Here is a 12,651-nt window from a genome sequence, read left to right as displayed (position 1 = left end):
CTACAGAGTTACCTCTATGTCATAGGTCCGGGTCAAATTCTTTCTGGACAGTATAGGGAAGTTCACATTCCTGCTGTGAAAGCCTTTTCTGGGTGCACTGTATGTGTACTCGAAGCTTCACCTGACATCTTGCTCTCCTGAAGTCCTTTTAGATACAAGTATTAAAAGCTGAGAGATGTGGCAAATTTGGCTGCTGTCGCACGTGGTTTGGAGGCAGATTATGAAGAAGGGTTTAGATTGCAATAAAGGGTCACGTTTAAAACCACTGGACTTCAGCACGTGCTCGGAGACCTAAGTCTGCCCCAGCTTCTTGTCTCCCATCCTTGCTCCACCACGCACAGAAACAGGAGTTCTGTTTCCACTCTCAGTTAAAGACATGACAGATGTCAAAGCATTTCCTACATCATTTCAGAAAGCCTGACCTCTCCTCAACCTTGACTAACGAAGGTAAAGAGAAGGCAGCATGCTGAACAGGAAGGATTTACTATTAGAAGCAGCTACAGAAGAAAAGAGATATTCATTCCCTTCTTAGGAGGATGATTATTTCTGGAGGCCTTGAGCTCTTCCCACGTATCACAGACTGAAGTGTCAATCTCTGCAGAAAACTAAATGGATTTGAAGAACATAAATGGCAACAAAACTAAGAAGTGCTTTTAAATCTTCATCCCCTCACAAGAGCTGACAGTGTGCATTGTCACACAGTTTGCTTTGTCTTGCACACTGTGATTTTTCTATCTGTCCACAGCTCTCAGATGTCAGTGTTTCCTCTGGTATATTGTTACTCACGCTGCCTTCAGATGACAAAAGCTCTCAAAAGGAAAACTTGAGAAGGTTCAAAGTGTTCTTATGAACAAGTTTCACTGCAAGCGCTCTATGCAGGGAATAACAATAAGCCAGCTCTGTTTTAATGTCACCACAGAAGATCAGGGACTTTCATATAAGACTAAGAATGGGAGAAAACAGTACCAAGTAGTTCGGCTGCGGTTGGACTTCATGATCTTCAGGGTCTTTTCCAACCTGGGTGATTCTATGATTCTATAAGTGTGGCTGTTCTTAGGTAGACTTGTGCCTCTGAAGGCCACATTCTGCTGCTGTTGTAAATTGAAGGTCAAAAGGTGAAGAGAAACACGATGTATGACCTGAAAACCTCATTGACCTGCTTTTGGTAAAGGAAACATATGATAAAATTAGTGTTACACAACTCTTTAGTAGACATAAAGTTAGACAACAGCTAAAAAACGATGGGTGGGGAGGTTTTATAGCGCAATCAGCACTTGTCTATTAGTTGCAGCTTTATACATTCCACCATTTGAGATTTGAATTCCAACTTCACATGATCTACAAGGACAGTATCTTCAAAGTCACCAAGGCTGATGAGTGTATTCAATTCAGCTTTTACTAGATCGGGTTGCCTGGAGCCACTGTAAGTTCAGTTTCTGCCCATAGGTCGGCTGTGTAACAGCCCCCTCCTTAGCACAAGTCAGCTTCAAGAACTCCTACTAAGGAAGAATACAGATCTGCAATTCACTCTCAGCATCCTGGGTCAGAGATAAGGAATAAAGGTGACAGTGAGCCGAGCTGAAATTAACAGCTTTTATGTTCAAGAGGTTCATCCATCTGCAAGTTTTCCCAGCCAGCCTTTTTTCGCTTGAATTATAGGCAGCCTCTAAAAGCTCATCCATCCCTTTGTTTCCATCTCCCCCACCAGATCTTTAAGGTTTTGAGATTGCCTTTGATCTCAGGCTCAGCCATGGAAAACAATCCCCTTCCTCATGGAATCGAGTCAGCAACTGATACTTTCATTCCTTTGAAGAAACATACCTGAAGGCCGACTTATCGTTAACATTTCACGCTCGATTTCTAACTCTACCTCCACAGTCTCTTTACCTACACGCATTCCTCTCAGGTACCAGCACTGAATTTCAACTGGGAGGCTGACTCCATCATAAGGAAAGTTCACTCCACGGCATTAACTCTTTTTGGGATAATGACTTCTCAGCGACCACGTTGAGGTTTCTCAGGCTCAGCAGTTTCCATTACTGCTTAGACACACTTTTTTCCATACCGGCAATTTCACGTGAAATACATTTCAAGACCCTGGAAGCACAGTCTTAAGCTTTAGGCTGTAAGAACTTTCAGTGTAAGATAACGCAATTAGTCACGATAGCTGGGAAGAAAACGTAGCCAAGAACTGACAGCTCAAGCTCCATAATAGCTATCCCATATTTGAGACAGCAGTAATGACAGCCTTCTGTCACTGTGAGAGCGCGTAATGACATCAATAATTTCTTCTCCAAATGAAATGAGCCACTTGTACTCTGCTATGCTGAGCTCAGCCCTTCTTTGTATTGGTATCTATTAACCAGCACTGCAGTGCTCCGTTTCCAGGAATACTATTTCTTTCTGTTATTGCCCTAAATGACATATGCTCAGGGTTAAGCTTAAAACCAAACCCTTCAACATTTAATGCTAGATCAGCTAACGTTCAGTACAAGAGCCCATTAAATCTCCCAGCATAACAGAATAATGCCATGACAGACAGGCGCTCCAATACAAAATACATTACAAAAAAGCTATTCTTGCTTATCAGACCTGATACACTTCAGTCAATGTTTCTACAATATCACACATTCGACGCATACCTTATGTTAAATCACAGCAACGAAGCACTTTTTACAGTGAAGTTGGTGACACTGTAAAGGTAAGCAGGACACAAACTGCTCGTGCTTTTTCTTTTGTAAACGCACATTGTTTCTTTCTAAACGTGCTCATGTAATGTACTTAATAATTTACGCAGGGGAATGAGGAACAGTTCTGGTGCTGACAGTCATTCCTCTGCCTATTAACTATTTATAGAGTAATGCTAGCATTGGAAAGAGCCTTTGAAGCAATAGCAAAGGTTTGGCAAAGCTTTCATCATATTAAATACAAGATGTGAAGCTGTGATTGCAGCTACCACCGCTCATTTATCACCATGGAATTTCTTCAGCAAGCAGAAGCCAGGTTTCATTGCGCTCGGATTCTAAGCAAGTTACCTTCTTAATTTTGAATTCCTCTGCTGCAGACAGTAAGAAGTCAAAGAAGGAGTTAGAATAAATTGTGATATCTATTTGGCTTGCTCTTGTTGCTAAGCTACTAAAACCTGTTTATGGCAAAACTGTTAACAAGTTGTAGTTGCATTTCCGAGAAGGCAACGTAGCATCAATCTGAACACGGCAATAAAAACAAGGATTACAATCACGAATCTGAAGGCATTTTGGTGGGCGTTCAGCATTCAGGGACTTACAGAGCTTTCTAATTTACAGCATCCTCTGACTCAAACAGCTTCCACTGCTGCCCTGAGCTCTTCTGTAACAAATTCAGAGCTTCTGGAAATTGAAACACGTTTACAATCCAACCACTGAAATTGAAAGGGAAGATCTCAAAGGACACCTCCCACTGCTGCCACAGTCTGGCTTACACAACAACAGGTCATTGACCTGCCAGAGCATAACTTGGAAGGTTTGTGTTGGATACTAGAAGGTTCTTCTCACAGCAGACAAGCACTGTAACAGGTTCATCAAGGAGGCTGTGGATGCCCCATCCCTGGAGCCATTCAAGGCCAGGCTGGATGTGGCTCTGGGCAGCCTGGTCTGGTGGTTGGTGACCCTGCATGTATAGCAGGGGTAACCACCTACCTCCATTTAGGCTCTACACAGCGCTGAACATCATCACTGCATCCCTGCAGTCTTCTTTCTCTTTGCCAGCTTTTCTAGAAATGAGAGCTCTATTCTTCCTTTCCCTTCCCCCAAATCCCGACGATATTTTGATCACTGGGGTTAGGGAAGGAAGGGAAGGGAAGAGACTTTTTCAATTATCTGGAGGAAACAGATTTGCTAGAAGAGCTCATTAAAGAAATGTGAACTAGCAGAGTGATCAGTAATTAAGAGCGTGGTTTGTTTATACTGTCTGACCTTAATCATTGGTAAGGTAAAGCCAACTTAGCCAGCTATACATTTTAAACATCCAAGCGCCAGCACAAACCAGAAAGCAAGCAGAAAGTACAGGTCACTTACAGAACTGGGGGTCTCCTCAATGCAAAGCATGACAGAAGCACTTTGCATGCATGGTTGACAGTAATTGAATCAAAGCTCCTAATACAACTCAGGTAGCTTAGATCTCTAATTTTGGACTTACCTAAAACCAAAATACCTGACAGACATTATGAGTGTTCTTAGGTGAAGATAATACGTGTTTTGTTCAGCAAGTCATGTCAATCAGAAAGCCTCTATTCAGAAAACACATATAATCTATTCTAACTGTCGCCGAGAGATCAAAAGAGGGCACATGAGCTCCAGGAATGAAAGCTTCCAGGTAATCTTGGAGCAGCAACCCACCAGAACCTCTCATTTTTAACTGCAAGAAGAGTGCAGGAAGGAGTGTGTACATCGGTATGCTCACATGTTTTATCTCATATATGCTTTTTTATCATATGATAATGTTTCATTTCAAAAGCTGATCTTGAATTTTTAAAACAATGTTGTAAATGTTGTCCAGTGAACATCTTAGAGACCTGGCTGGGTGTTTCTTATCGCCTACAAGTGAGGGTGGTAAAGGAACAACCGCCATGTCTAAGCCAAACAATAAGCATACATTGTGCATACTGTTATACAATGTAAACACATCAATTTATTCACACAGCGGTATGCTCAATGCAGTGCTTCCATTCACATTCATGTGATTCACTTCTGATATCTGATAGACAACATGATTTTCTGGATTTGATAAGGTATTATTGATACTGGAAACAGTTTATTGGCAATCTAACTGCAGTACTCGGCTCAAAATCTAACACTATTCCTCTTCCAATTCCTTTCTCCCTCAAGCTATTCATGCCACGTTTTATTAATATTTGTTTGTTTAATGAAACTACACACATGAACCAGATAAGACTCGCTACTAGTTTAAAAGAAATACACCACTTCATTAGAACATGGAAAAGCAAAACTGTGCAAGTAGTTATTCAGAGATATTATAACCTGAGGCATTTATCTGTAAATTAAAAACAGCTTCAATGAAATCTTCTATAGTCTGATGTCACTAGCTTTGTGGATACCTACCTTTTAATAACAAGTTTTAGATGTGAATTCCAGTCAGGTTAAATGTTTACAGCAAGAAGCAATGTTAAACAAGACAAATGCAGGCAGAAATCCTCCCTGCTTTAACATGGTCACATACCGAATCCGTGGCACAGCCAACAATAAAAAAAACAAACCCCTTTTCATCCTCATTTGCAGCTACTGGATCACTTCCTTCTGATTCCAATGAGAAAATGGTGCCTAAAATATTGATTAACAAAAAAAATGAGAACTACTTACCAATTTGTAACAACACAGGCGTTACCAAAGCTGTCTCCATGGCGTAACAAAATTCCCTGCCAAACATTACTGCACCATGCATCACCCACAGGCGTATCGGTATCCGGTCTATGGATCCTTCACTAATGGTCTCCTCTCTACTTTCATTCTCCTTGTTTTCCGGTTTCTGAAGCTGTGCCACAGGTAGATCTTGAACTTGCATAGATTCCGAGTCAGCATTCTGGGGAGCCATCTTCATTACCATAAAAATATATATATATATATGTTATATCTATATAAATAACACTACCATAACTCCACAAACAAGTTAGGGTGTCTTCTCTTTCACCTTCTGTTCCTCAGGCAAGTAATGCTTATATTCCTCTTGTACAAACAAGTATCTTGCAACTTCTTTTGTAGATACGAGTCATAAAGAATGGAAAGCTATTTGGTAGGAATTCCAACATATGGCTTGCTGGTTTACTGTGAGTTAGAGTTAAAAATCCATAATTGCCATTCAGTTAATACCAGTTTCATAATTATTATTGAAGAAGTGCTGAAGTTGTTATTCTTGCTACAGAGAGGTGGACAGGCGACACAAAGAGGTGCTCCACTGTTAATCCCCATCGAGTGGCTGATTAATCTGCAACAAAAAGCAAGCATTTAAATATTTCAATAGTATTTTCTCAGGATATTGTACCTCCCCCCCTTTTACCATATACCCTATTTCCTGCTTCATGCTTTCCATTGTCCTTGCCTCGTGCAGGGTCTTTCATTCCATAGTCCCTCCTACCCCTGAACTTTCCACTGAAATGCCATTGTTCTTCATGTTTAAATGATGCCTAACTGCACTCCTGTGTGGTCCTGCACGAAGCCACAGGGGAATACATATATCAGTATATATACACACAATTATATTGTACGTAAAATGCTTGCCTGAGAACAAACACCCAGCAGAGGGCTAACAAACTGGGAAATTAAAGCAGGCTCCATTTCAGAATCAGCATAGGATATTCCAGTACTGTGCCAGGAAGATGACTCTTAAGCCAGGAAGATGATTCACACAGATTGCCACTTACTCACTAGCCATCCAGCCTTGTGTTCAGCCTTTTGGAAGCTGCCAGCTACTTTGCACCTAAGATCCCATGGCTCCCTTGAACATCATACTAGCAAGTCAACTGGATAGAGAAGTACATCACTGTGTAAATTCAGACTGTCCTATAATGAAGATACTCCTCGACCAGAAATAAGCTGCTAGGAATATAACTTGGAAGATTAGTATTTAAAACACTCAATGAAGAGATATCCCCAGTATACGCATCTGAGTTGGAAGGGACCCATGAGGGTCATTAAATCCACCTCCTGGATCCACACAGGACCAACCAAAGTTCAGACCACAAGAAGAGATGATTTCACTCAGACTGACATGCATTCTCACTGCTTTCCATGATGTCTTAGAAGCCATTTTCAGGACTCCTAAGGACTACTGAGAAGAGAAAGCACAACTGTTTGAGCCTCAGAAAGGGGTTAATGCTGGACAGTGCTCAGAGGCAGGGTACAAAGAGAAGTACAAATACAGAAATGTGTGCTCATAAAATGCATATGGGAGGAGGGAACTTGATTACGCCAGCTCTTCTTCAGCCTAATTGTGCATGCTTTACTTGAACTTTGGTCACACTGCAACAACAGTACAACCTATGGAGTAGATAACACCTCAACAAACCAGGTAACACTGAGGACTAACCCATTAGGGAAAGATGTATAAAAGCTGCTCAGATTTCTCATGATCTGTTACACTTTCACTACCCCTCACCTAGGTGTACGCTGTAATGCAACGATATGAAGCACAGTACAACGTACTACAAGCCTACAAGGTGATACCACAACAACCCCATGCCTCACACAGGTCGTTTGAGTTTGTGAACCACTGAAGCTGCTCAGGGAATTTACTGCCTCCTTCTGTGTTTCCACACCAGAGGAATAGTTATGTAGGTCGTATCCACAGCCCACAACATTCAGCAGTTCTCTTGTTGAGCACGATGATAAGGGCAGCACAAAGTGTACAAGAGAGATAATTACACAGCACAGTGCCGTGGGGAAATGACTTCCAACACGTTTCCCAGCACGTTCAGGGCTTAAAGGCTGACAAGCAGCGTTTTCACATTGGTGACACTGGAGATCAGATGATGGGCAATACAGCCATCAATCCCAGAACAGAGCACAAATGGGGTTAATGGCTATTCTGCCCAAATCTGTTAAGACTGAACTATTTTTAATGCATGTTTTCAGATACTGCTTGCTTACAAGGAACAGGAATGTACTGCTCCACAAGCAACTAGATATTCCAAGCCACTGCCAAAGCAGATGACTTCAAGTTATGTAACGTGCAGCACAATTCAGGTAATGGCACATGCTTTATTAAGCAGTAATAAAGCCTGGCCAGTACATAGAGTTAAGTGGGCCTGATTGGATATCATTCCAGTGCCTCCTCTGAAGCTGCTAGGAAATCACTGCAGCACTTATTAGTGTAAGAAACAACTCATTTCAGCAGGGTAGGTGTGAGCTAATTACAAAATCTTACAGTCTTTAAGGCAGAAATAAGCCTGGTCTAAGGAAAATTAGAGTGAGCAAATTGAGAAGAATGGAAACTGTTCTGCCCCAAAGCTATCAAGTCACTAAAGGAATAAGGAGGGGGATTGAGCTGAGGCATAACTCCTGTCTCACCCTGACTTTCAAGGTATATGTTTCAATTGCAAACGTCTTTGGCTAGCAAGCCTGTAATTGCCCAGTCATTCCATTTATTTGTCAAGTTTCAGTTCTTTCTTCCAAGCTCTTCCAGAAGACGACCATGATGCTTTAGAAGTTATCTAGAATGACTTAAGTATAGCTTTAATGTTAGTATTGGAGAGAAAGGCAGCTCAAGTCTATCTGGCTTCTCCTCAGAGTAAATAAACATTTGGCTGAACACTTCCACCTCTGTGTTGGAGACAAAACATCACTTATTATTCTTTCTCTGATTAAATGCAAGGAGACTGGTTCAGCTTCAGCATTTGACTGCCTTGCAAAACGATGCATTGTTTGGACTTGGGCCTTTTCAAGAGCCAAATGGTGTTTGTCCAAGGAAATCACTAGCATAGGTCCAGATCTGACAGCAAACTGTGCTTATGCTAGAATGGCTTGTTCTGCTAGCAAGGGAAGTTTGGTCTGACAGTCTGCTGCTTACAGAGGTACACAGAAAATAGCCCACCAGCCTATTATGCTTCTTACACCAAAGGTTTCTCAGTCACTTGAAGTCAGCATAAACAAGCACTTCCCCTAAAAGCAGCGGTTTGTTCTTCCCCTTCTTCACCCCCATCCTTATTCCCACCCCTTCCTGCAACACCACACAAGCGTCTGTGAAGTGAACCACACAGTGAAAGTGATCTAAGTTCAAAAGCAACTTGATAAAAGAAACAACCAAAGTGTTATAAAGACAGGTCGGTTTTAGCTGATTGCACAGATCTGCACCAAACTATTGAGGACAGGGAGAGACAACAGCAGCTAGAAGTAACGTGTTGGGTAGCAACACTCCAAGCTCACATAGAAGATCTGCCAGTGGATATTTGAAGCAGACTTATCTGTCAGGTCCAGGCTCACAGTAACAGAATTGGACCCTGGAAGTTTCTATTAAACCAGACTAACTGATGTTTTGAATCACTAGAGGTTTGCCAAAGGAAAAAGGTTAAGGCTGACTGGGTGCAATACAGAACCACATATGACATGTCCTAACGTTGAACCCATCGTTTGGGTAATCAAAGGCATTAAATCAGAACAGCATAAGACAGATTGCTTTACAAGGGTATCAAGCCAAAGCAATCCTACAGCAGATACTGAGCGAATACTTGGATAAGCAAATGATTCTGACAGCTCTCCTTGCAGTCAGGCTATATATCTGACATCCTCGAGGCCCCCAAGAAATCCAGATGAAATAAGAACAAGAGGGGGGTGCCACTTCAGATTCAAATAGTCATAGAGCAGCTTGGCTTGGAAAGGACCTCAGAGGTCATCTAGTTCCAACCACAGTGCCACAGGAAAGAACAGAAATATATGATTGTCCTCATGACACCAAGGAGAACATCTCCTCCACCATTTCTTCTCTACCATCCAGAGCAGCTGTGGATGCCCCATCCCTGGAGATGCTCAAGGCCGGGCTGGATGGGACCCTGGGCAACCTGGTCTGGCGGTTGGTAACAAAGCAGAAAGGTTGGAACTAGATGATCATCTGTTCCTTTCCAGCCTAAGCCAATCTATGATCCTATCTCCTCATTCTTCATGTTTTGGGGGCCACTGTTATTTCCCCAGCCTGATTACATTACGGAGACAAAGACAAAAGCGTGTTTTTTATGAAGTTGAATGGGAACAATTCTGGGAAGCCATCTTTTTAGATGGGATCCAGAATTTAATGTGAGACAGACCTTTAGTGAGTGGATTGGATATTATACTGCTCCCTAAAGGCACAGGCTGTTTGTTACTAATATTAGATCAGATTACATTGTTAAATCACTGCTGCTGCTGTTTTTACTAGGAAACACTTCAGCATTTTTTTTTTAACTGGGGAGGTAATATTATCTGATTAATCTTCTTTGGTTTTACTGCTATTTAAAGGGAAAAAAAAACCAACATTTATGCTTCTATTAGCTTAGTTTATTAATAGCGATGCATTAAACAAGCAGAACAACTAAGAAGGTACTGACTTAAATATCAGGAGAGCATCCTACTGATTAAGTGGAATATGGAGCAGCTGGAAGCGGTGACGCTGAGCAGCACCTTCAAACTATGGCCATGTCACAAGCACGCCTTACTCATAACAGCTGGATCTCCAAGTAGCAGGATTCATCCCAAGTCAGACAGAGGTTAGAGGCACGATGGTGAGCGCTAATAGCCAAGCGCATTCAAAAAATAACAATCTAGTCACCACATAAGCATGAAGAACTCACTGGGACTGAGTTCTCCCAGGCCAGTATGTTGAACATGACAGTTATCTTCCATCAGAGAAGCACTGATTCATTGCTTCTCTCAGTGCAGGCAGCGGAGGAAAACAAACATACGGCTATCATCAGAGAATATCTCCATATATCCCTAACTGGATTAACTGGAACCAGCTTACCTTCCTGCAGAAGACAGGACAGTGTGCAGCCTGGCATTGCTGGTGGTGCAAGAGCAATCCTACCTATCAGCACATCTTTGCCACCAGCATTTTTTTTTTTGCAAGTTCTTTTTAATCAAAGCTGTCCTCTTGATTGCACAGGGTGGGAAATGAGTTGTATCGATGCAAATTACTCTCCAGAATGAGCAATACCCTCGACAATAGGCTGAGACTGGTGTTGTGCATGAATATACATCTGTAGAAATGAGTTAAGCTGGAGCTGTATGAGCAATGTCATCTACTCCCTGCAGATGATACTGCACATACAATGAAGAGCACAATGCTTCATTTTCCTATACTGGTACCTTACTAATTATATTCACTGCTCTGAGAATTCAGAGGCTGTACAAACTAGTTTTTCCAGGCTGTAAATGCTTAAGAAACCCAAATACTGCCAGAATGCGCATCAGACAATTACAGAAGCTATTCAATAGATGAAGGCAAGAAAGAACAGAGCAAAGATCCACATAAATTGAGTTCCTCCCGCACAGCATTACCATCTGCAAAGTCTTAATTCATTGGAATTATCTCCAATTACCAGCCCCTAAACGTATTACCACCGTTCAATCTCAGAAAACTACGACAAAGTCAAGCTTTTGAAAGCACCCAGAGAACTCTGTCTAGAATAGTTTAATCACCCTACATCAACTATTACAGAGCAAACTGAAAGGTATTTTAGGAGAAATTTGTATTTCTTACTCCCATCCAATGATGCCTACACCTCCTTCTGATGCAACCACGCTGCAATAGGTGCAGTAAGTTACTGCTTCCCAGCCACGTAACCTCAAGTCTGACATGGGTTGGGTGGTGCAAAAAGAGGAACACTATAGGTTAAGACCAGTCCTGCCAGACCAACATTCTCATTTTTTATGATTGCTTAAATGCATCAGCAGACAAGGGAAAAGACACTGATGACCCCAAAACATCCTCCTCCCCAAATTGGAAATGATTAGATTTGATTGATGGACTGTTCAATAGATGAAGAACAAATTGCGAGATCATAAGCAGAGACTGGTGGTCAATGGCTCAATGTCTGGATGGAGTTAAGAGTGGTATATCTGTGGGGATAGCACTGGAATGAGGGTGGGCAGTGATAGGACAAAGGGGAATGGTCTTAAAACTGAAACAGGGGAGATTTAAGTTGGATATTAGGAGCAAGTTTTTCATTCTATAAAATATACTTTTTAATAGACACCTTCTAGGAGAAGGGAATATAGCTCATAAGCAACACTGTGGCCAATGCAGCATCTTTACAAACCATCTGCTTTAGAGAAGTTCAGTTCGAGCAACAGGATTCAGACAGCTGCTTTATAAACAGGCACAGAGAAAGCTGGTGGACACATTTATGATCAGCTTGATATCTACATAGTTTGATTCTTAACTAAAAGCAAATGCTATTTTAGTCATGCATTATGTCAAGTTATACCCCATTAGAACTGGAAAGATAAGATATTTACTGACACGCATGCTGCAATAACAAGAGGGTTGGCAGTTGGATGCAATACGTAAAGACCTGCTAGAAGAGATTTAGAGCACTCAGACCTCCACCACTTATGACTCTACAGAACTATGAAACGCTTGGCAAAAGCTTGTCAGAATTTGGCCTTTTTTACTTAATTTGGGAATGACTGTCAGTCACTCTCCTTTTACAGGATGCACAGCCTCAGCATCCACGTCACTTCAAGCAGCAGATATCTGGACTGCTCCGAAACTTGTAGCTGAGGAGCTTTTATGCTCTGCTGTCACATCAGCGCAGTCACTGGAGCAGATCTTACAGCTCACAGTCACCTAAAGAGGTAAAACTGAAAGGAAATGCATCTCGCAGTCTGGGTTTAGTCCTGTCACCTTCAGACAGTCTGACTGTGCTCTGACAGCCCATCAGCCTTTTCCAGATGCTTTCTAGCTGCAAAACAGGCAGCTGCCTTCTCCAAGAGAAGTCTCGCATAAGACACTCTAGAATCCTATAGGGATGAAGCTGAATTCAGATGGAAGCAGCTCCAATCCACGGGACTGAGATCTGTTATCAGATGATCTTAACTTCAAAGCGTGTATTTCACATCCCTCAGCACAAACAGGTGAACTCGTGTCCCTTTGAATCCACACAGCAGCACTTTCCAGGGGCAGCGGTTA

At 41.9% G+C, this 12,651-nt stretch overlaps 1 protein-coding gene across 7 annotated transcripts in view; it reads right to left on the bottom strand.

Moving 5' to 3' along the window:
- The window catches only part of SLC45A4 (solute carrier family 45 member 4), a 64,251-nt gene that overhangs the window by 21,935 nt on the left and 29,665 nt on the right, over nt 1–12,651 (bottom strand). For 6 of the 7 annotated variants that reach the window (XM_015856394.3, XM_032442925.2, XM_015856392.3 and 3 more), the window contains one exon: nt 5,358–5,979. In XM_015856394.3, the coding sequence (XP_015711880.2) occupies nt 5,358–5,601 (244 nt within the window). In that variant the 5' untranslated portion in view covers nt 5,602–5,979. The remainder of the gene's footprint in view (nt 1–5,357; nt 5,980–12,651) is intronic. The other variant, XM_015856395.3, reaches the window with a different exon arrangement.

Source organism: Coturnix japonica, chromosome 2 (genome assembly GCF_054131305.1).
Source record: "Coturnix japonica strain WE chromosome 2, WE-NBRP24, whole genome shotgun sequence".
Lineage (NCBI taxonomy): Eukaryota > Metazoa > Chordata > Aves > Galliformes > Phasianidae > Coturnix > Coturnix japonica.
The sequence above is the reverse complement of the archived record's forward strand: the minus strand, read 5'-3'. Positions and strand labels throughout refer to the sequence as shown.